The sequence below is a fragment of the Macrobrachium rosenbergii genome, chromosome 19 (assembly GCF_040412425.1).
Source record: "Macrobrachium rosenbergii isolate ZJJX-2024 chromosome 19, ASM4041242v1, whole genome shotgun sequence".
Classification (NCBI taxonomy): domain Eukaryota; kingdom Metazoa; phylum Arthropoda; class Malacostraca; order Decapoda; family Palaemonidae; genus Macrobrachium; species Macrobrachium rosenbergii.
Genome location: NC_089759.1, coordinates 6,354,157 through 6,375,670, shown reverse-complemented (window position 1 = coordinate 6,375,670; position 21,514 = coordinate 6,354,157). Strand labels below are relative to the sequence as shown.

Below are 21,514 nucleotides of genomic sequence, written 5' to 3'. Positions count from 1 at the left end.
GCTACTTTTCTGAGGAAAGTTTGTTTTTGTATGTTGTAATATTCCATGTAAATGGCATGCATCAAGTGATAGTATTTTACAGATATTCTGTTGTTGGAATGAGATATTGTATTGGGTGTAGAATGTACACTCAGTATTAATTATCGGGGATGATTTAATATAAGGTTGCTTTATTACATCCCCATGAGCACATTGTTTATAATTGGAGATTTTTTTTTTTTTTTAAGTACAAACATTGATGTTACTCTGCTTTTTACATGTAATTTGGTCACTAATGGACCGCAAAGATAATGGCAGTAAACTCTCCTTTCATTTTAGGTTGCAGCACTTATTCCAATGGCTGATGATTTTACTACTGAAGATTTTTGCACTGTAGTTTTTGATGAATTTTTCTTCACAAACATAAGTCGAGAAAATGTTATGCGCCATGTAATGAAGTTGGTTTGGTATGTACATCCTAAACTGCCTCCTGCTCGACTAGATACTCTGCAGAAAGTTTTGCAACCTGGTCCACATCACGTAAGAACTGTTTACTTTTCTTATAGTTACATGGTTCAGATTTAATCAAATTCTCTTTAATGCCTCAAGTGTAAGTTTTGAGGTATTTAATCTATTAATGTATTGCAGAAGCAAATGGAATTAAGATCCATGTTTAAAAATCTAAGATGTACTGCAAAGGGCTTTCGTTTCATGACAGCTTTTTATCACATTTTTCTTAAACTGGCCTAATTCACTTTTTGAATTCAGCTCTAAAAATGTGTTTTATTTCAAGTATTTATTCAAGAAAAAATATTCATAATTGCTGTTGGATAAATTTGCAGATTTCTATAAAACATGGAAATAGCAAAAATAAAACCCACTGAAATAAATGCTCTGTACAGTATATAAAAGTTCCTATGTCAAACTCTTTATGGAACTATATTTGATGGATTTAAACATTTGAATGTCAGTTCTAGAGATGTTAGATTGAGTTATAGATAAGATCTATGTCTTTGGTTCATCTCCCGATGCTATTATTGAATAGAACTAGATAAATTCTTTAGCTATGGGCAATACTTACTCAATCTATAATCTATATGTGATCTTATATTCATACAAACTGATATTTTCTGGATCGGGGTCCCGTGTCACCCGGTGAAAAAGTCCATTCAGCACTTATTTCTAGGTAATTCCGTTGCTAGATACCGGCTCATTTGGGCACCCAGCGTCGGGGATTGCCTGAGGGTGCCGGTCATTATAATCGGTTTTCTAGAGTCTTTGGGCTTCTAAGTAACCAGGAAGGAATCCCACCTGATTCAGGAGGGTAGCCTTCCGTAGTTGTGAATCCAGTGGAAGCGGAAAGAGATAGCAAGTGCGATCTATAATTTCATTAACTCAAGCATACCTCTCGCAGTGCCCAAGAAAAGGTCTTGGGTTCTCTCCAGTTTGCTTCAGTGACGGTTCTCCTTCTGAAGTCAAAGCTGGAGTTTATGACCGGGGTATGGCGGAGTCAGGGACGTGTCTCCCTGATTCCTCCTGCTTGAATAGTGGCCTCCGGCCTTGCACAACTATCAAGTGCTTACCGAAGTCAGTTCCTCTCCAGCTTTCCCCTCCGGCCTCAGTATTCCACACCGTCACCTCTCTGGGCGGGTGAGGTGGATATTTTTTGGCCCAATGAAGTACATGGAACTTAGTCGGTCACGTTCCGGCAGTTCCATATCATCGCTTTGGAGGCGGTGACAGTCTTCCTGTCCTTGGGAAACTTCTTCCCCAAGAGGTTTCCTTTTAGGCTGGTTCTGAACAAAACAGCAATAGTGCGCTGCGTAAACAAGTGGTTTTGGACTCGAGTTGCTTCATTCAGGTTATGGTTCATTCTTCTCCATAACCAACAGACACAAGTGCCTTTGTCTACCACCCTTCTCGTAGGGGTCCAAAGGTCACTGCTTTTTCCCTATCCAGGGCCTCCCCTGGTGTCGGAATAGTCCTTAGACGGAGCGTCATTCAGGTAGTCTTGTGACCTTTTCCTGGACCTGGAAGTAGGTCTGTTTGCAACCCAATTCAGCCACAAACTATCAAGCTGTCCCGTCTGGTATAAACTCAGCCTGCGCCAGCCCCTCAAACTCTGGTGTCCTGGCTTTGTGGTCTTTGTGAATCTTACAGTTTAGGAGGAAACTGATATTGGTCCTGTTATTACTGTTTTCCTGAAATCAGTTAAGGGATCCTACTCTACTGCAGTATGGTTCTGCAGTTAAGTAACTAGCACTCTTCACATAGTTTTCGAAGCTACAGTAATGATGTGGCCGCATTGGCCTCGAGGAAAGTGTTTTGTTGGAACCAGACTCACAGGCTCTTAACTTTCATCCCTAAGGTCTGTGTTCATCTAAGAACAGTACTCCGTCCACATTCGGTTTCCTGGTCTTTGAGTAATGTATCGGAGTTAGCTTCGGTAACCAACAATCATCTTGTTCTTACCTTTCCTTGTTGGGGAAGCCCCAAAAAATTTTTAATCAGCTTAGCTTCTAGTGTTAGTTTTCCTGTACTGTCTGCCCTGTCTGTCGGAACCAATCATTTTGGTTTCCCTTCATCAGGGGTAGTGTTGCGAATTCCTCACCCTAACTTTCTATCTACAATTGAAGGTCCTCATTTTCGGTGGTCACCTTGGAAAGTACTCCCCTTTTACAAGGTCTGTTTCTGTGCCCAGTTTTCTCCTTGCAGGCTTTTTTTAGACAGGACCTCGCAATTTTGTCAGATCCTCTACTTTTTAAAAAGGGGGTACTGTCATTGGGTCTGCTATTAGGCAGGAAGTATTTTCTTAATACAAGCCTATTCAGGTGCTATTCTAAGCTCATGATCTTAGACGGTGACCACTTACATTATTTTCATTACATGAATTTAGAGGACCTTACTAATGTTCAGGGTAGAATTCTCCTCGTTTTCAACGTCTCTATTTAAGTCTTTAATAGCATAAGAATGATGTTTATTTCTCTGTTATTATTTCACGGGTGACACGGGACCCGATCCAGAAAAAGGATTTTGACAAAGGAAAATCTATTTCTGGAGGGGCCCGTGTCACCCGGTGACCCACCCTGTTTTTCATTCTCTCCCTCCCATGGTAAACTTCATTCTAGTGGGGTGGGTGCTAACATGGAATGCGGCTAGTGTTGCCTTGTATACAGTCCATGAGTAGTGCATGGGCTTGTATCAGCACCTCTCTCGTTGGGACTTTTGACATTGGGAATCTCTATAGGATAAGGTTCCGTGTTTTGTAGTTCACCCTTTTCCATACACGACTCCATCTAGTGGAGCTCACTCTGGGGGTAGTAACTCCAGCATTTCATTTAGCTTTCTCTGGTATCTAGCAACGGAATTACCTAGAAATAAGTGCTGAATGGACTTTTTCACCGGGTGACACGGGCCCCTCTCCAGAAATAGATTTTTCCTTTGTCAAAATCCTTTTTACACACGTAAAACAGTTGATGACCTAGTTACTGCATTTGTCAGTAGAATTTGCAGTTTTTTCCCTCTCACTACTGTTTATACTTTTTCTTGCAGTAGCTGCAGACATTTTGGATTGTCATTACTAGATTGCTGGCTTCTTCTTGCCTTGCTTTCACATCTCATGGGCTGACTGCACATTTGCTGCAATGTCTGTTTTTAAAGTTTCCTTGCTATATGTACCATGTGTCCTTTGAAATTATGTTGTTGCAGCAATGCCAATAATCATATATATATATATGCCCATATCACAGTTGTGCAACATTCCCAGGTTCGCTGGTCTTTTGTTTGCCAGACAGAAGAAGAAGGTAGTGTAACAGCACACATGCCTGCTAGACTTTCAGTTATGTACTAATAACCTAACTTTTTATGGGGTTGCAGTGCTATTAATAGCTCTGCCATTATTTGTCAGGTGTTTTCTTGAAGATCATTTTCCATTGCTTGTTAGTAATTGGTTTTTCATTTAAAACTGTTTCACCCCCTTTTACACTTTACTGTACAGTAATGTAAGAAAATTAACATTTATTAGGCATTTCGATCTCCAGTGTTGTCTGTTGTTAGCAGGCACCATGTTAGGTATTAGTAAGTTCCATTTTTTATACGATAATTTAACTTGTTTTACTGTTTTTCCTAATTTCAACTGATTGTTTCGGCAATTATGCAAAGCTGACACTTTGTTTACCTTTAGCACTGTGCAATAGTTGTTATGAAGTTCATCTTTTTTTTTTATATATATCACCATTAAATAGTTAGCAGAAGTAATTCCATGTTGCTTAAATCAATTTATTCCCAATTTTTTTATTTCCTGTATTAAAAGAAAAGTATTTTATGTTTTAATTCGAGACTATTTTGGTAAATTGTAAGTCACACATCCTAGGAAGGAGTGATGTTTTGAATCTCATTTATAATCCCAATCCAATATGTGTGTGGGGTGGGTTTATAAAAAATCAATTGTTCCTACACAAATACAGACCTTCGGTCTTTACATATAGGATTAACTTTCAGTGAGCTGGAAATCCAGCCATTAAACTTTTGCAAGGAGGATATGGTAACAGTTACTGATGGTAGGGGTGGAAGCACCGTCCACCAAGTCAGTATACATTCAATTCTACGTAGTCTACTTGGTTATTCTTAGCTTCACAGTCTCTGATGCTGGGGGTTCATCCAAACCTTTTTGAATCAAGGATATTACTGTACATTACTTTAGCTCGAAATGCCCAGAAGTCTGACGATTGGACATCTCTCTTGTTCAATAGATCCGAGGTATGATCTTTCTTAGCTCTTTCATGACCAAGAAGAGAGTACCCAGGTGAGCCAAACTACCAGTCAATTCAGAGGTTTACTCGGAATCCTCCCTCCCAAAAGTGTCTCCCATGTGTAAAGACCGAGGGTTTGTATTTGTATAGGAACGAATGACAAATTTTTAAAGTAATTTGTATTTTTCCTAATATACAAACCTGAGGTCTTTACATTAAGGGCCCACCTCTTACCACCCCTGAATGTATACCAACTTGGTGGGTGGTGCTTCTGCCACTACCATCAGTAACTGTTACCATATCCTCTTTGCAAAAGTTTAACATCCGGATTTGCAGCTAGCTGAAAGTTAATCCCATATGTAAAGACATCAGGTTTGCATGTTAGGAAAAATACAAATTACTTAAAGAATTTGTCATGTTTTGCCAAAAAAGCACTTAGCAATTAAGTCACTTTTAACTAGACAATGCTTACGTGACAAATCTTTCACAATGCCATTTCAAATGGCTGTGAAAAGTTTTCTCTTAGTTGTTTTCATATTTACTTGAAAACCAGCCTATAACGACTGCATATGTTCCCCTTAGGGGGTTAGTGCCATCAGTGCACTGTAGGCATACAGGTTCTTTGCGCCATCTCTTTGCCCCCTAGCTGCAACCCTTCATTCCTTTTGCTGTAGCCACATTCATATTCTCTTCCATCTTACTTTCCTCCCTCTCCTAACAACTGTTTTCTAGTGCAACCAGGGGTGTAGCTAGGATTTTAGTAAGGGGGGCCCACTTTTGTGGAAGATGAACCAGGTGAGTGCAGCAAGCCCCTACCAATTTTAGAGGCATTTTGATGCACTTGAAATGTATATTTTGACATATCCAAGAACCAGTATTAAGTGCTTCGTCTGGTAGAATAATAATATAATAATAATAATAATAGTTTTTGCTGTTTTCCCTTAAGATCAAAGATGGTATCTCATTACACATCACTTTCATATCTCAATATACAGGCACTTAATACCCACACATTTTTTGAGCAGAACTAAAAAAAAACTTTTCAGTATTTTTTTTTCTTCTGTTTTGTGACCTCTTAGTCATCATGCAAATAATGCTGTATCTGATCACAGCAGACAAGAGAAATGTAAACAGTAGCTGAACAGTAAATCTGGACTTTCAGAAGACGACGATGATTCTTATGCCTAGCAAAGTCATCTGTCACTTTGTCCACATCTATCGTCACATCGTTATGAATCTCCATAAGTGCAAACACCTTCAACCGCTCCTCACTCGTAGATCGTATGTCCATTTTTATTCTCCTTAGTGCTGAAAATGAGCGCTCCACTCAACAGGTCATCACAGATATAGTTGATAGCAACTGCAGAAGCTGCTTAAAATTTGGCAGTTGTGTACATGCCTTAAAAGCAGCAATGGCAATGGATGGTCTTTCATGGGCCAAGCTGCTTTTCCATGTCGTTTCACACATTATTAATTCACTGCGAAGGGAAGTTGGGTTTGGAAGATCTTGATTATAAATTTTGGCTGAAGAAACAACAGATTCAGTATTTAGGTTTTCAGTCACAGATGGAATTAACTGATGAAGTTGGAGAACAGGATGATCCTTTGGAAACCTTCTCATTTCTGATAGAGCATGGTCAACAAAAGATAAAAGACATTGACCCTGTAGTGGTCATGTGGCAGTGAAGTTTTGACACTCCCTCTATGTTGCTGCTTAGTTGATATACGTGGCACTTCTACTGCAAGATCTAGAGTAATAGCCATTTCCTCAGCAGACTTAAATACAGAACTGAAGTGATTGTCACTGCAAGAGTATACGGAGAAACACGTAATGAGATGATCTTGCTGTTTCACGATTGTGTTATGTGACTCTCCACTTTTTAATTTAGTACCATCTGCATTAAGTATCTATTTTCCCCTAAATGGGTTTGCCATCTCTCTCTCTCTTAAGGTTAATCTTTTGTTACTTGGATGGACTATCTGTTTGGTTTATCCCATTAATCTTTTGCCCTTTTTCCTATGATCTTGCTCTCTCCTTATATTATTTTTTTTAGCTTTTTTTTTCTAGGTCTGTCATTTAGTAACTCGGACCAGAAGGGGGGTATGTGCCCTCCCCCCCTTGGCTACGCTACTGAGTGCAACTGACAGGTTTTCCTCCAGTTATGCCTTTAAAACCTTTTTACTCTCAAATTTCCCTTTCAGCGCTGAATGACGTAGATCCCAGCACTTGGCCATTGGCCAAAATTTTATATTCTATCCCATGTGCCATTTCCCAATTTTTTAAGTTAAGTACTGTTTTCTGCCAACCCTAAATTAGTTTTTAATGGTTACATAGCAGTAGTAACATGGATATACCAAGGATACCACCTTCACTGTCATTGCTTAACTTCTCTTATTCAAGGTGCCTTACATGTGAGGCTTATTGTATTCCATAAAAAAATGAGCATCACATAACATGCCTTGTTGGAAGATGCCCCTATTCCTGTTTCAATAAGCTGCACAGCATATTGAAACTCTCCTCTGTCTTTAACTATAACCTTTACGTTTATGTATTTTAAATCTTGCATTTTTAAGGTTTTTATGAGCCCTCTCCCAATCCAGTTTGAATTCTTGAAATAGCAAAAGGGGAAGCTACAAAGCCATAGGTATATTTTTCATTCTTAGCTCATGAATGGCTCACCCTCAAATACTTGAGCCACCACTGGCACCGTTTATTATTTTACATAGGCTATAGTGCCTGCTAACAGTACGTAAATACATGAAAGGTTAGTTTGTACAACAGGAAGCATTAAAATTATTACATTCATGATTTCATCAGTGAACGAGTCTTCCTCTTTCATCAAAGTTTGTGGAAAGTTCCCACAAACTGTCTTCATATTTTGTTTAGGGGTGAATTTTTAAAAATTACACGTTTGTACAACAGGAAACATTAAAATTATTACATTCATGATTTCATCAGTGAACGAGTCTTCCTCTTTCATCAAAGTTTGTGGAAAGTTCCCATAAACTGTCTTCATATTTTGTTTAGGGGTGAATTTTTTAAAATTACACGTTATATAAAATGACTGAGAAATTTAGTTTATTTTCCTCTATTTTTTTATAGGGTGAAGCAAGTCAGCTGTTGTATGAAAAATTCCAAACAAAGACTCGGGCATTCCAAGACTCTCAAAATCAACCTACACCGATGGGCGAGATGGACTCACCACTAACAGCTGTGCCCATGCCTGCACCGATTCAATAAGAGCTCCTTATTTTCTGTTTTTCTTTCTTTTACTGTATGTTGCAATTGCAAGACACCCATACAGGCAGCCAAAGTATTTTAACAGTCATCAGAAAATCTAGTTAATAATTTACAAATTGTTTTTCTCCTGTAGTGGAGCTTGACTTTTAAGTTTTGAAAGGAAACGTGCTATTTTTGTTAGGAAGGTTACCAGACAACAGTCAAAACTTATTTTTACTTCTATCAGTGTAAATAATCTTAATAGACAGATATTCTTTTAAGAAAGTTATGGTAATAACATTACCCTGTCTATAAAAATTTCTATATTTTCTTTTCATGTTATGTTCTTGTAAAAGTGTTTGCACTTTCTTTTCACTTAGGTAGTAAACATTGTGTAATGTTTTACAATTTTACTTTTTCTTTACCCTTTTTTTCAGGGTATTTATCAGAAACATAAAAATATACTGCAGGATCCAGTCTTTAGAATGAAGTAACTCAGGAACAATATAAATTTGTGGGTGGTACAGTGGAAGATTTGAGACTGAATCACCATACAGTTTCTTGCTAAATGTTTTTACTGTAAATCACAGGGGAAAAAATGCCCAAAAACAATGAAAGACAAGTACCACACATTGTGTTAAATGTACTGTTGTGACATCAAAATAGTCAACTAGCAAATACAGTATTGCTAAGTGTGGTATTATTCACCCAATAAATTAAATCTTTTGGCACTTGCATTAATATAGTGCAGTACTCTTATAGCTTTTTTTTTCCTTTATGATTTTTAATGATAAAAATGAAAGGTCAATAAAATATAATGTATAAGAATGAGCTATTACTTGTTGTAAAATAAAAACGCTATAACATGATTCGTTAACAATGGTTAATTCACAACCTAAACAAATAACAATAATAATCCTACATATTATTTACAAGTTTCACAGATCTAGGCTACAGTATTGCAAGTTAAATCAACAGTATTATCATGTTAAATGTTCTAACTATATTTACATTCAAACCATGGCTATACATGAAGATCAATTAAGTAAATATTACACCTTTTTATCTTGAGTTTTGCAATAGGGACTTGCATTAATTGCACTTATTCAAATCTGATCACTTGACTCCATTTTGTAAAAAATAGTTTTCTAAATATTACTTTAAAAATATATTTTTTTAAATATCCCCATTAAAGATCAAAAATGGAATTTATGATTCAGGTCTTTACATTGTACAGCAACAAGACTGACTGTCTACTCCTCCTATTACTTCTGCTGGATCTCCACAGTATTTTCGAGGTGAAAGTGATGGAGATGCAGGAGGTCTAAAAGCTACAGTATCCACTCTAACAGACGAAGATGTAAACTCTGGATTTCGACCATGCGGTCGAGGATCATAGTCAGATGTATTTAAGGAATAAGTACTAGAAGCAGGGGCAAGCGTATATGAGCTCTGTGAAGCTCGGGACATAGCACGCTGTTTCTTTAAGTCTGCTAAGGTACCTGGAGAAAATGGATTAACTGTTACAGTCACATGAATGTCAATCTTGCTTCCTCCTTCTCCACTGTGAGTAATCATTCCACTTCCCCCTGAATTACTTGTTGACACAATATCTGACTTAGCAGCAGAGGAGCTACGAGGAGGAGGAATGGGTGGTGTAGATGGCTGGGGCTCTACTTTCTCCACCATACTACTACTTGGTATGCGAAATCCACTGCTTCGACACAAGCTACTGTTACTGCTGGATCTGGCAATTATATTTTTGTCTGTCTTGATAACTGCATCTGAAACAGGCAATGACTTAGTTCACATTTCAAAATGTAATTCAACTTTAGAACAAATAATAGTTTTCAAGCACATGGTAGCTAAAGAAATTCACAAGCTGAAGAACTAGACTGGATTCTTGTCCCTACATCATACACTTTTTTTTACTGCACATGTATACAAAGGTTGTTTTTTATTTGCAATGCTATACAACAGGATTTCTAAATGTGATGTTTTAAGTAACTTATTTCAAGCTAACATGTAATTATTAATAATAACACTGGCATATTGTATTTCCATGGAAAGCAAATACCTAGTGGAACAACTCATACCATTCAGGATTGAGAGACTTCTACACCTCATGCCCAGGTGTGCTTCTGACACTTGCTTTTTCATTTTTTGTGTGCCAAGAGCAGTGAAGGGCACTCATTCTATGATTAATGGGTTTGTCACTGTTTTGTGTTGTCAAAACATGCTTGGCTTCATCATTACCCAATGAGTGAGAATGAAGGACATCAAATCCCAGATGAAGCATATTTCTCAAATGAAAATGAAAAATAATCCAAAGAATGAATGTATTAACAGTCAGCAACAATGAAATAGCCTTCAACTGTAACTTCCTAAATACCTCGCAATTACCCAGTTTCAACAAGCAATTGAAGACTAAATAGATAAGATGTCAATCCTCAAGAAGACTAACTGATAGAGACCACAGGAATGCAACACTATGGACTGAAATTGATAAGCAGCATAAAAGTGAACACTATGGCCTGAAATTGATAAGTAGCATAAAAGTGAATGCAGCAGAACAACCGTAAGTGTGGGGGGCAGGTACCCCCAAAAAGCCACAACGTTATGAGGATGCCAGAGAAATGATGAGTAATGAAACCTATCATGGGGGTTTACACTGGTACCATCTTGACAATTAAAAAAAAAAAAAAAAAAAAAAATCCAGATGTTGATGATTAACATCCATAAAAAAACATCTTGTGAAGATAAGAAGACTCCATTTTCCTGCACAACGAATAGCAGTAAGCTCCACATTACATTTCAGGCAAACAAACATAAGAGAGAAGCATTTGCCCTCCCCCTAAAAAAAAAAAAAGTTCATATGAACTATCAGGGGGGAACTTTTTATATGGATAATCTCACTGATGCCACAAATAACGGTCCTGCAATAATTCATCCATCACTTGATATTACAAAATCTCTGGGATTCAAATTTCCTTCCAACTAGTAGGATTATTAAATTTGCCAGGACTTTGTCATTGGACATGGCTTTTTCCAGAACTATTGGATGTAGAATGACAGCTGATGGATCCTATCTCCCCTGAAGGATGAACATGTTCTCTTTGAGAGTTGACTACCATTCCCAATTACACACTCTGCTACTGAACACTATATAATGCTGCACTAGCAGTCTGACGAGAGAGTGGGTCCCTGAGTGGCAGGAAGGGTGTAGTGGAGGAGCAAAACCAGGATAAGACAGCAAGATTGGCAGTTCAATGGCCTGGTAAGGGCTGAATCACTTGAGGAGAGGAACAAGAGGATGTTACAGCACGGAAAGGGGGGGGTCAGTCTACATGTCCACAAGGCAGTGTGAGCACGTGGCTCAACATGCTATGAGATCAAGACCAATTACTTCAGTTATTTGTTACAGCATATACCTTCTTCAATGGCTGTGGAGGCAAAACACTCGTAGTCACACTGCAATACTCAGTCCTTCATCACAAGAAAAGGAAACATGGACTGGAGAGACCTACTACTGGCTTACTTGTGGAAAGATATGCCAGTGCGAATCCTTGGGAGGGTGGTACAAATATGCTCTTTTATGCACATACTTGTACCTTGGGTCTACAACCCAATCCATGCTGACCAAACAAGTTGTTCTCAACAAAAAGACCACAAGATGTGAGTCTTCTTCCTGGGAATACATATAAAATTCTAATATGCCTTCGCACACATGTTGAGGGCAAGTGCACCGAGGCATTTCAGAACTAGGTCAAAACAACAATAGCCTCAGGACAACACTTCCTCAATGCCATGATCTATCACTCAATGTGCATCCTGTGTCACCATCCCATTCTATCCCAGAAAAGGAACAAAAGCTATCCACAGACAAAAATCATCAAAAACCTTAACCCTTTAACGCCGAAGCCCTATTTACAAAAACGTATGCCGGCGGCGTTCGGTGAGTTAGCGCCAAAGCGGGAAAAAAGTTATTCTAAAAAAATCACAGCACGCTTAGTTTTTAAGATTAAGAGTTCATTTTTGGATAATTTTTTTGTCATTGCCTGAAGTTTAGTATGCAACCATCAGAAATGAAAAAAATATCATTATCATATATAAATATTGGAATATATGACAGCAAAAAAAAAAAAAAACGTATATAATTGTATACAAATCGCGCTGTAAGCAAAACGGTTAAAGCTAATGAGTTAATTTTTTTTAGTTGTATTGTACACTAAATTGCAATGATTTTGGTATATAACAAATTTTAAAACGATCAAAGCAACACAGAGAAAATATTATCACAAAATGATGCATGAATTCAGAACGAGCGGATCGTAAAAAATGTTTTTTCAAAAATTCACCATAAATCGAAATATTGTGCTAGAGACTTCCCGTTTGTTGAAAAATGAAGCTAATTGATTGAATATTACTATACTGTAAGTGTTTTAGCTTACAATTGCATTTTTCGACCATTTCGGTCGAGTTAAAGTTGACCGAAAGTCGAATTTTTTCTATCGTGATTTATATGGAAATATTTCAAAACTGATAAAAGCTAAAACCATGAGTTATTTTTTGTTGTATTGTACATGAAATTGCGCACATTTTCATATATAAAACTTTATGTAATGACTAATATAAAGCGGTGCAAATATTACGACAACGAGACAAAAGAATTTCTGAGATGTTCGGCTGAGTTACCGCGCAGACGTAAGGAAAATGTTTTTTTAAAAAATTCACCATAAATCGAAATATTGTGCTAGAGACTTCCAATTTATTGCAAAATGAAGTTAAACGATTGAATATTACTAGAATGTAAGAGTTTTAGCTTACAATTGCGTTTTTTACCATTTCGGTCGAGTTAAAGTTGACCGAAGGTTGAAATTTTGGCAGTTATCGTGATTTATGTGAAAATATTTCAAAACTGATAAAAGCTACAACCATGAGCTATTTTCTGTTGTATTCTACATGAAATTGCGCACATTTTCATATATAAAAGTTTATGTAACGACTAATGTAAAACAATGCAAACAGTACGACAACATGACGAAAGAATTTCTGAGATGTTGGCCGAGTTACACACAAGAGACGTAAGGAAAAAATTATTTTTTCAGAAATTCACCATAAATCGAAATATTGTGCTAGAGACTTCCAGTTTGTTGCAAAATGAAGGTAGATGATTGAATATTACTAGAATGTAAGAGTTTTAGCTTATAATTGCGTTTTTTTACCATTTCGGTCGAGTTAAAGTTGACCGAAGCTTGAAATTTTGGCAGGTATCGTGATTTATTTATATGAAAATATTTCAAAACTGATAAAAGCTACAACCATGAGTTATTTTCTGTTGTAATCTACATGAAATTGCGCACATTTCCATATATAAAACTTTATGTAACGACTAATATAAAACAGTGCAAACATTACGACAACGTGATCTAAAGAATTTCTGGTGCGGACGTAAGGAAAAAAGTTTTTCAGAAATTCACCATAAATCGAAATATTGTGCTAGAGACTTCCAATTGGTTGCAAAATGAAGGTAAATGATTGAATATTACTAGATCGTAAGAGTTTTAGCTTAAAATTGCATTTTTTTACCATTTTGGTCGAGTCAAAGTTGACCGAAGGTTGAAATTTTGGCAGTTATCATGGTTTATATGAAAATATTTCCAAACTGATAAAAGCTACAACCATGGGTTGTATTTTGCTGTATTGTACATGAAATTGCGCACATTTTCATATATAAAACTTTATGTAACGGCTAATATAGAACAGTGCAAAAATTACGACAAAATGACGAAAGAATTTATGAAATTTCGGCTGAGTTACCGCCGTGCGTAAGAAAAAGTTTTTTCAAAAAATTCACCATAAATTGAAATATTGTGCTAGAGACTTCCAATTTGTTGCAAAATGAAGGTACATGATTGAATATTACTAGATTTTAAGAGTTTTAGCTTACAATTGTGTTTTTCGACCATTTCGGTCGAGTCAAAGTTGACCGAAGGTTGAAATTTTTTGCAGTCGACGTACGGTACGTCCTCTCGGCACCCAACAGACAATTTTAGTCGACGTATGATACGTCCAATAGGTGTTTAAGGGTTAAATTACCTTTATGAATAATTCAGCACAATATTTTAAATTCCACACTGACAATAACCCAATTTTTAATTTATCTAGGATGAAGCATAGCTTATTTGGGGTAAACATCACTATCTGCAGATAAATTAAATATACAATTAAAATAAAGTATTTCTCAAATAAAAGCTCAGGAAGTGAGCAAAAACAGTAAAGCCAACACTAGCTCTCCACATCCTGTAATGGATAGATTAATTAGACGAGAAGCAGGTGCTGCTCGCATAAAGCACCGAAAGAATCACGAAAGAAGCAAGCCCTTAGCAAAAAAGTATAGTTCAGGTATTAACTCGTGTCTACTGTACTTTTAACCTCCAAGATCACAAAAATTCCCTTATACATACCACTGAGTATATCTGGAGATGCAGCAAGGACATCATTCTTTTGAACTATCCCTCTAACATTTTCAAAATTTGAAAACAAGGCTTGATTTTCTTCCTCTTCTTCAGTTATAGTGTGTTCTCGCTCTTCTTCCTTTTTCTCGTTCTCCTCTTTTTTGAGTTCTTCTTCCTCTTCTTCCATTAATAGATTATCCCTGAAGTTTAAAGAAATGCATTAACATAAATGTAAGGTAGAGCAAACTTTATAATCTATACGACAATGACAGGATTCATTACTATATGCAGAATATAACAAACAAATATGGGGACCTCTAGTAACATAATAAAACCCCCTTCAATTCTAGATCTTAATTAGAATATTACTATTTTCATAGGATAACTGAGTACCTATAACAACTTAATTTACAAACAATGTGCATAGGATAAACATTATTCACTGGAAACACATGCTAGTATCTACTGCTGTCACACCACTTGATCCGATTCAGACAATGAGGTAATTAACAAAACATGCAAATGACTATTCTGAGGCCCCCTTTTCTGCATCATTCATAAGATAAGCAGTAAAGGACTTGTTAGAGAATCTTGATGGACACCAACATTTAGCTAGTTTTTTTTTTTTTTTTTTTTTTCAGACATACCTGCCAGAGTAAAATCATTTTATGGTACAGACCCATAACTTGGTATTGATCCTTCCTTTAATTTGTGTCTTCATAATGCCCATCTGATTGCTGGTCTTGGTACTCTGCTAAATGTCTTATGAAAATCTACATGTTACCTCCTCTCCAATATCTGCCTTATTATACAGATCAGCTCCTTGGTAAATTTGGCTTGAAGCCAAACTATCAACTGTTATTTTGACCATTATTGACACAACCTTTACACCAGCACTTACAGCCAGATTTTCAGTGGGCTATAAAAAGCTTATTCCTCCATGCTTTCCATACTGCATTGCCTTTCCTCCAAATATTTTTTATGTAATACTTTTTTCCCATGATCTTCATATACTGCAATTTAACTAAAATAATAATACATATTGCCATGCAACACTTACTTGGCACTAGTTGTATTCATATTATTTTCTGGAATGACAGCAGGGAATGTTGTGAATGAAGAAGATTCATCGGGCTCCTTCATAGGTCGCAAACTTCCTAAAGATGGTGAATCCTCCTGCTAAAGTAGAAAATTATTTTGATTACTAACAAACACTGTTATAGATTTTTGCACAGCCATTCAAAATACAATCAAAACCATTTTAGAAGAGTAAAATTTTGTTGCATAATTTTAAAATTTTTAAATTCTTCAAAAGACTGCCAATACAAATAAAATATTATTTCAACAAAAACATATCTACACTGCTAGAATGAAAAAACTGCAATTCACGCAATCAGTCTTTGACAGGGCAATAATTCTCAAAACAACAGATCCTATTGCCTTTACCTAACTTTGATAAACTGCAGATTCCCATTAGGCAAACCAGGATAATCAATATAATAACTGGAAATTATCTCAATGAATAATAACTGGAAATTATCTCAATGAGATGACTGTGAGTGGGTACTTTTAGTAGTGAGTCCTACACTGGCATACTTATGATACATCTTCCACAGAATTGTGAACAGCAATGAGGGTTCTTCACCATGTCCCTTCAATCCCAAAGTTACACAAACTTCCCTTTATTTTGCAATAAATCCTTTGGTCTCTTCCCACCTATAGTCGAGCCAAACGAAAGTGGCGCGTGAGAGACTGAATGTATCGTGGCGAAATCTAAAGAGTTCGTTCATTTTACCTGGAGAACGCGGTTTTGAGAAGTCCTGAAACCGATTCAGGACCGAAGATGCATTAAGATCTTAAAGGTGGGAAGGTTCCATCGGTCATAATCCCGGATATATTTTCCTTTTCGGCTTTTTTCTCCGGGTGATCAGTAGAAAACAAATAGGAACCTTGGAAGAATTATGATCCCAGGTCAATCAGAGCCACACAGGGAGTGCTTTAATAGATTATAAGTGTTTTCTTCCTTCAAAAATACATTTATCCTTAAGACCCACATGTCTTCTGTACAGGATTGTTTCTCCCTCTTTAATTGTGTGTGTGTGTGTGTGTGTGTGTGTGTGTGTGTGTGTGTGTGTGTGTGTGTGTGTGTGTGTGTGTGTGATATATATATATATATATATATATATATATATATATATATATATATATATATATATATATATATATATATATATATATATATATATATATATATATATATATATACATATATATATACATATATATATACATATACATATGTGTATATATATTATAATATATATATATATATATATATATATATATATATATATATACTGTATATATATATATATATATATATATATATATATATATATATATTATATATATATATATATATATATATATATATACATGAAACTGCCCATTGACTCAGTATTGGAATACCTTAAAGATGAATTGCATAAACTTTATTTTCAATGAGGAATATTTTAAACAAACGTTTGGTATAGCAATGGGAAACCCACTTTCACCTGTTCTTTCAAATTTATATATGGAATTTTTTGAATGCCTGTGCATCCCCAAGATTTTCCATTTTCCCGTAACATGGTACTGTTATATTGATGATATTTCAGCCTTCATGCCCAAGGATTGATGATATTTCAGCCTTCATGCCCAAGGATTTGGATCTAAATAACATACTGGCTCAAACTCGAGGGAACCTTTTAATTGTAAATGTAGTATTTATTTATATGAAAAGACAAATAATTTGACATGTGGTTAAGATTTAGATATCAACCCCTCTCAGACAAGAACAAGATTATTTTTTTTCGTCTGACATGCTAAATCAGTTAATCCGCATGTAATAAGCTGGTCAGATTGTTCGCTCGTATCCTCACTGAGCGGTCTTTAAGGTCTGATGTCCGAAATCTTTTGATGTCGATACGATGCGTTGGACGGAGGCCTTCTCTCACGCACCACTTTCATTTGGCTCGACTATAGTGGTTCAATTTCTTCAAATCTACTTTGCTTTAACCACTTATCATTAACTTATGAACAAATCCTTCTGCCAAGCTCTATGAATCTTGTTAAGCTATTTATGATAAAAAGTTTATGTGACATTATTATTATTAAAGATAATTTAACATGACTACCAAGCCATTTCAAGAATTTCACAGAATTTGTGTGAAGGATTAGATCTGAAATGACAGTTGAAAATTAGATTAAGATAAAGTTAAATAGTTGGAACACTAAGTAGGAAAAAACCAAAGGGAACAAATGAAAAGTGAAGAACAAAAGTAATGCAGCTGGGGTTGAAGGAATTTTCCTGAAATTTAGTACTATGTACAGTGTGTCACTCAGCATACTAAGTGGTACCCTCTACAATAATAAATGCTACCAAGCTGTGCCTTTGAGAGAGGGAAACAAATGGGTCTGCTTAGTTCCATGTATCTTACACATGTCCTGTATTACAGTTCTCATTTACATGCACCCTACATGAGTGGCACTGATTTTGAACATCCACAGTGACCATATGTCTTATTGTGTTGCTTGTATGGGTATGTGTTTGGGGCACAATCTTAAACAGAAATTGTTTTAAATGTGAAGTTAGCAACCATTGACATCACATTCACAATAAGGGAACAGCATCAATAATGTTCTGACACCTCTAATGTGAAGAATATACAGCAGTACAACAGATGGCTTGTTCATAAAAGCAAATAGATTGGAATAGGTTGCAGTCTCTCAAAAGTATTTACTGTACAAAATTTAACACAATGGGAATGTTCACCGAGATGTAGGTTACGGAAAAGTGGAAATTATGAGTTAGAAAATGAAATAAGGCTCTAAATTCTGATACAAATTAATTGATTTCTAAAATAAACTGACCCTACAGCAAAAGTTACTGTACAGCAATATCAATCTAAAAGAGTGTAAAAAGCAAACATAATTAAAACTCTTCCTCACAGATTATTCTGACAGAAAACCTAATTATCCTATAAAATGAAGAAAAGAATATTACAAAATATAAAAAAAGATATAAAACCATGGGGAAACTTTTTGGCAAAAGATGAAACTTCTTCCAAAAAGGTTAAAAGTTGAAATGCCAAACCCGAGGCATGAAACACTACATTATAAATTGCTCACCACGGATGAGAAGGAATATAAGAATGCATACTGTTAAGTGATATGTACCAAGTAAGCACAGCAATGCTTATGACACAAAATGTAAAACAGTGCTTTAAATGCATGAGTTTTTTGACATTTATAGAAAAACTTTATGCTCAAAGTAGGGGAAAGATTATCAACTAAAAGACTACAACTCAAGATAGAATAAATGTACACCAGTGTCCTAACATTATAGGACACAGAAACTCTTAGAAATCCCAAGAACCAACAAAACATAAATACAGCAAACAGAATAATAACTATAACACTCAAGATATTTACAAAGAAGTTGGAGACATACCATCTTAAAAAGTTGACACAGAAAAAAAATTATTAAAGAAAATTACCATCTTAAAAAGTTGACACAGAAAAAAAATTATTAAAGAAAATTATGAACTGCAACCTATATATAAACAAATAGGGCTAGCCAAATGCCCCATAGGAGAGCTGACATAGGAAAGCATCCAAAAATAAACATGAATGATTATATCACACTTGTGCATCATTATGTATGCAGTAATGTTCTTTGCTGAAAGCATCCAAATATAAAGTGAATGATGATGACACACTTGTGCATCACAATTTATGCAGTAAAAAAGATTCTTTGCAGCATCGCTCTGACTTCATTCTGCATTTTTTTCTTTTACTTTGGTCTCCTGTTAAAGATCTTACCCTCCTTTGAGCCATCCATATTACAGCCAAAATGTAATTCGGTTGCCTGGCAACATGCATCCTTCCAGATCATCTCATGCATTATTCTACTATTCTCTAAAAGCTCTCATAAGCTGTAACTTCAGACGGGTGACAATTGCCCACAAAATATACAAGAGTCTTACACTGACTATAAAGCATCTATCTTATTTTGAGGCTTGTTCACCAGGATACTGATACAGCAAGCAATCACTGCTGTATAAAACTGAAGCAAATAGTTATCTGATAAGCTATAACTTCACCAGGATACTGATGCAGCAATCACTGCCCTATAAAACTGAAGCAGATAGTTACCCGAGGTTTTTTCTTGTTTTCTAACTGAAGGCGAATTCTTGCTTCCTCCTGTGCTTCTTTCTTTGGCGTGAGTGTCTTTTCACGAATTGATGTTCGTCTGACAGATTGAGTTCGTGTGTTGGAATGTGCTCGTCGAACCTGAAAGAAGTGAGCATCACATAATAACACTCTTTTGTACTCAAAATAACAAAACACAAAAACAAAATAACATGAATAAAACATTCTGAAGTTTGGATGGATGAATGTACATGCATAGTCTCAGAATATATAATCCCACAAAAAAAATACCTTTCTGGTTTGATCATGAAGACGTTTAGTTTCTTGTTCATTAATCAACTGCATAATCCTCTCTCGAAGTTCAGCATCTTCACATATATCTAAAAAAAAAAAAAGGCAGACACAGTTTTAATGTGCAGCAATAACCAGAAAAATCATACAATACCTGACCTTAGCAGCAAATACTTACCAATATATGGCTCATTTTTGTAAGCAATCAGAACAAACAACCATGCAGCTACACAAAATTTGCATACAATATGTTCTTGCATTGCAGTACAGTATTTGGAAAAACAAAACAATAAAGCACATGGATAAAATCAAAATGGGAGATAATAGAAAAATAAACTGAAGTCATTCTGTCTTATCGCTCTTTACTATTCTTTTCTTGCTATCCGTTTTGGGCTTTTCATTGTATTTTCAGTTCTTCTACCATTGGCATTTGGTTTGTTTCATTCTTTCATTTTTTATAATATATAAATTCTGCTTGTAATTTCATACATTATCTGGGCTAAACCAGCAAAATCTGGTTGTTGTCATACAAAGAAAGTGGCCTTAGCTCAAAGCCCTAGAGCAAAAAGACGTTAAAAAAAAATAATTCTATCTGGATTTGAACCACCAAAATCAAACCATGCCTATCTGTGAATTATATTTCTGAAAAATCTTGTTAACAAAACAATAGCAAAAAAATTAAAATTAATATTTAACAGCACATAAAGTCAAAGTCAAAATAGATTATGGAAGACAGCAAAATGTAGTTTTATTGGAACAGACTTTTGCAGAACCTTTGCAAGGATACCCCCAAAATGTAGATAACCCGCAGTTTACACTGCTATAAAGCACTACGAATTCCACTTCCCTTTTATTAGCAAAGGATGGCTTGGATGGCATTCAGTTTATATCAACAATTACAACAAGGAGAAAGATTCAGAATAAACAGTAAAACTCACCATAAGGAGTCTCCTGATTTTTTGTACGAGCATGAAGATTGGCTCCATTTTGTACTAATAATTCCAGAACATCCGGCTGTAAAATAAACTTCACATTAGACAGTACTATCTGTTTATGCATTCAAAATAATTATGATGCATAATATAAAAAAAAAGTTATGCAAATAAATGCAAACTTTACTACCTTAAATGGTTTTGATCTTTCACCATAGCTGCCATGATTCTGCACCTCCCACTTAAGACATTTTCTATCACAAAAATTTTACACGAAAAAATATGCAATACAATTTTGGAAAACTACAATTTGTTCCCCCTTTGAAAAGTTATAAAAAAAAATCTTTCAATACTTCTGCTCCAGAAGAACAGTGCAGTCAACTCTTACAATCCATAAACCAAATCATCCTTCCTTACTATCTTTTGATAAATCAAGTGATTAATACATTTCCCTATTTAAAACTGTTTTGTATAACCAGACACACCTTATCATGTATAGAAAATTCACAGATACATATCAACTTTCCTTTCACTAAATATCTGGTGGACAACAACAATATCTTCACAAATATTAATATAATAATTAAAATTACCATACAGTCATGTTACATAATTAGAAACCCAAAATTACACTCATATTTTTTTTATTCTAAAATCATCAGTTCTGTGATCTCAATTTTGAAAACAAAG

The 21,514-nt window shown here is 35.6% G+C and overlaps 2 protein-coding genes across 19 annotated transcripts in view; one reads left to right on the top strand and one right to left on the bottom strand.

Moving 5' to 3' along the window:
• Positions 1-8,358, top strand: part of NELF-B (negative elongation factor B) — a 59,777-nt gene extending 51,419 nt beyond the window's left edge. For both annotated transcript variants that reach the window (XM_067120955.1, XM_067120956.1), the window contains exons 11-12: positions 319-519; positions 7,834-8,358. In XM_067120955.1, coding sequence (XP_066977056.1) covers positions 319-519; positions 7,834-7,971 — 339 coding nt within the window. In that variant the 3' untranslated portion in view covers positions 7,972-8,358. The remainder of the gene's footprint in view (positions 1-318; positions 520-7,833) is intronic.
• A 412-nt stretch (positions 8,359-8,770) lies between these two features.
• LOC136848589 (protein phosphatase 1 regulatory subunit 16A-like) overlaps positions 8,771-21,514 on the bottom strand; it is a 174,776-nt gene continuing 162,032 nt past the window's right edge. For all 17 annotated transcript variants that reach the window (XM_067120939.1, XM_067120942.1, XM_067120945.1 and 14 more), the window contains 6 exons: positions 20,831-20,906; positions 19,893-19,981; positions 19,605-19,742; positions 15,469-15,587; positions 14,418-14,608; positions 8,771-9,734 (listed from right to left, as the gene is read on the bottom strand). In XM_067120939.1, coding sequence (XP_066977040.1) covers positions 9,175-9,734; positions 14,418-14,608; positions 15,469-15,587; positions 19,605-19,742; positions 19,893-19,981; positions 20,831-20,906 — 1,173 coding nt within the window. In that variant the 3' untranslated portion in view covers positions 8,771-9,174. The remainder of the gene's footprint in view (positions 9,735-14,417; positions 14,609-15,468; positions 15,588-19,604; positions 19,743-19,892; positions 19,982-20,830; positions 20,907-21,514) is intronic.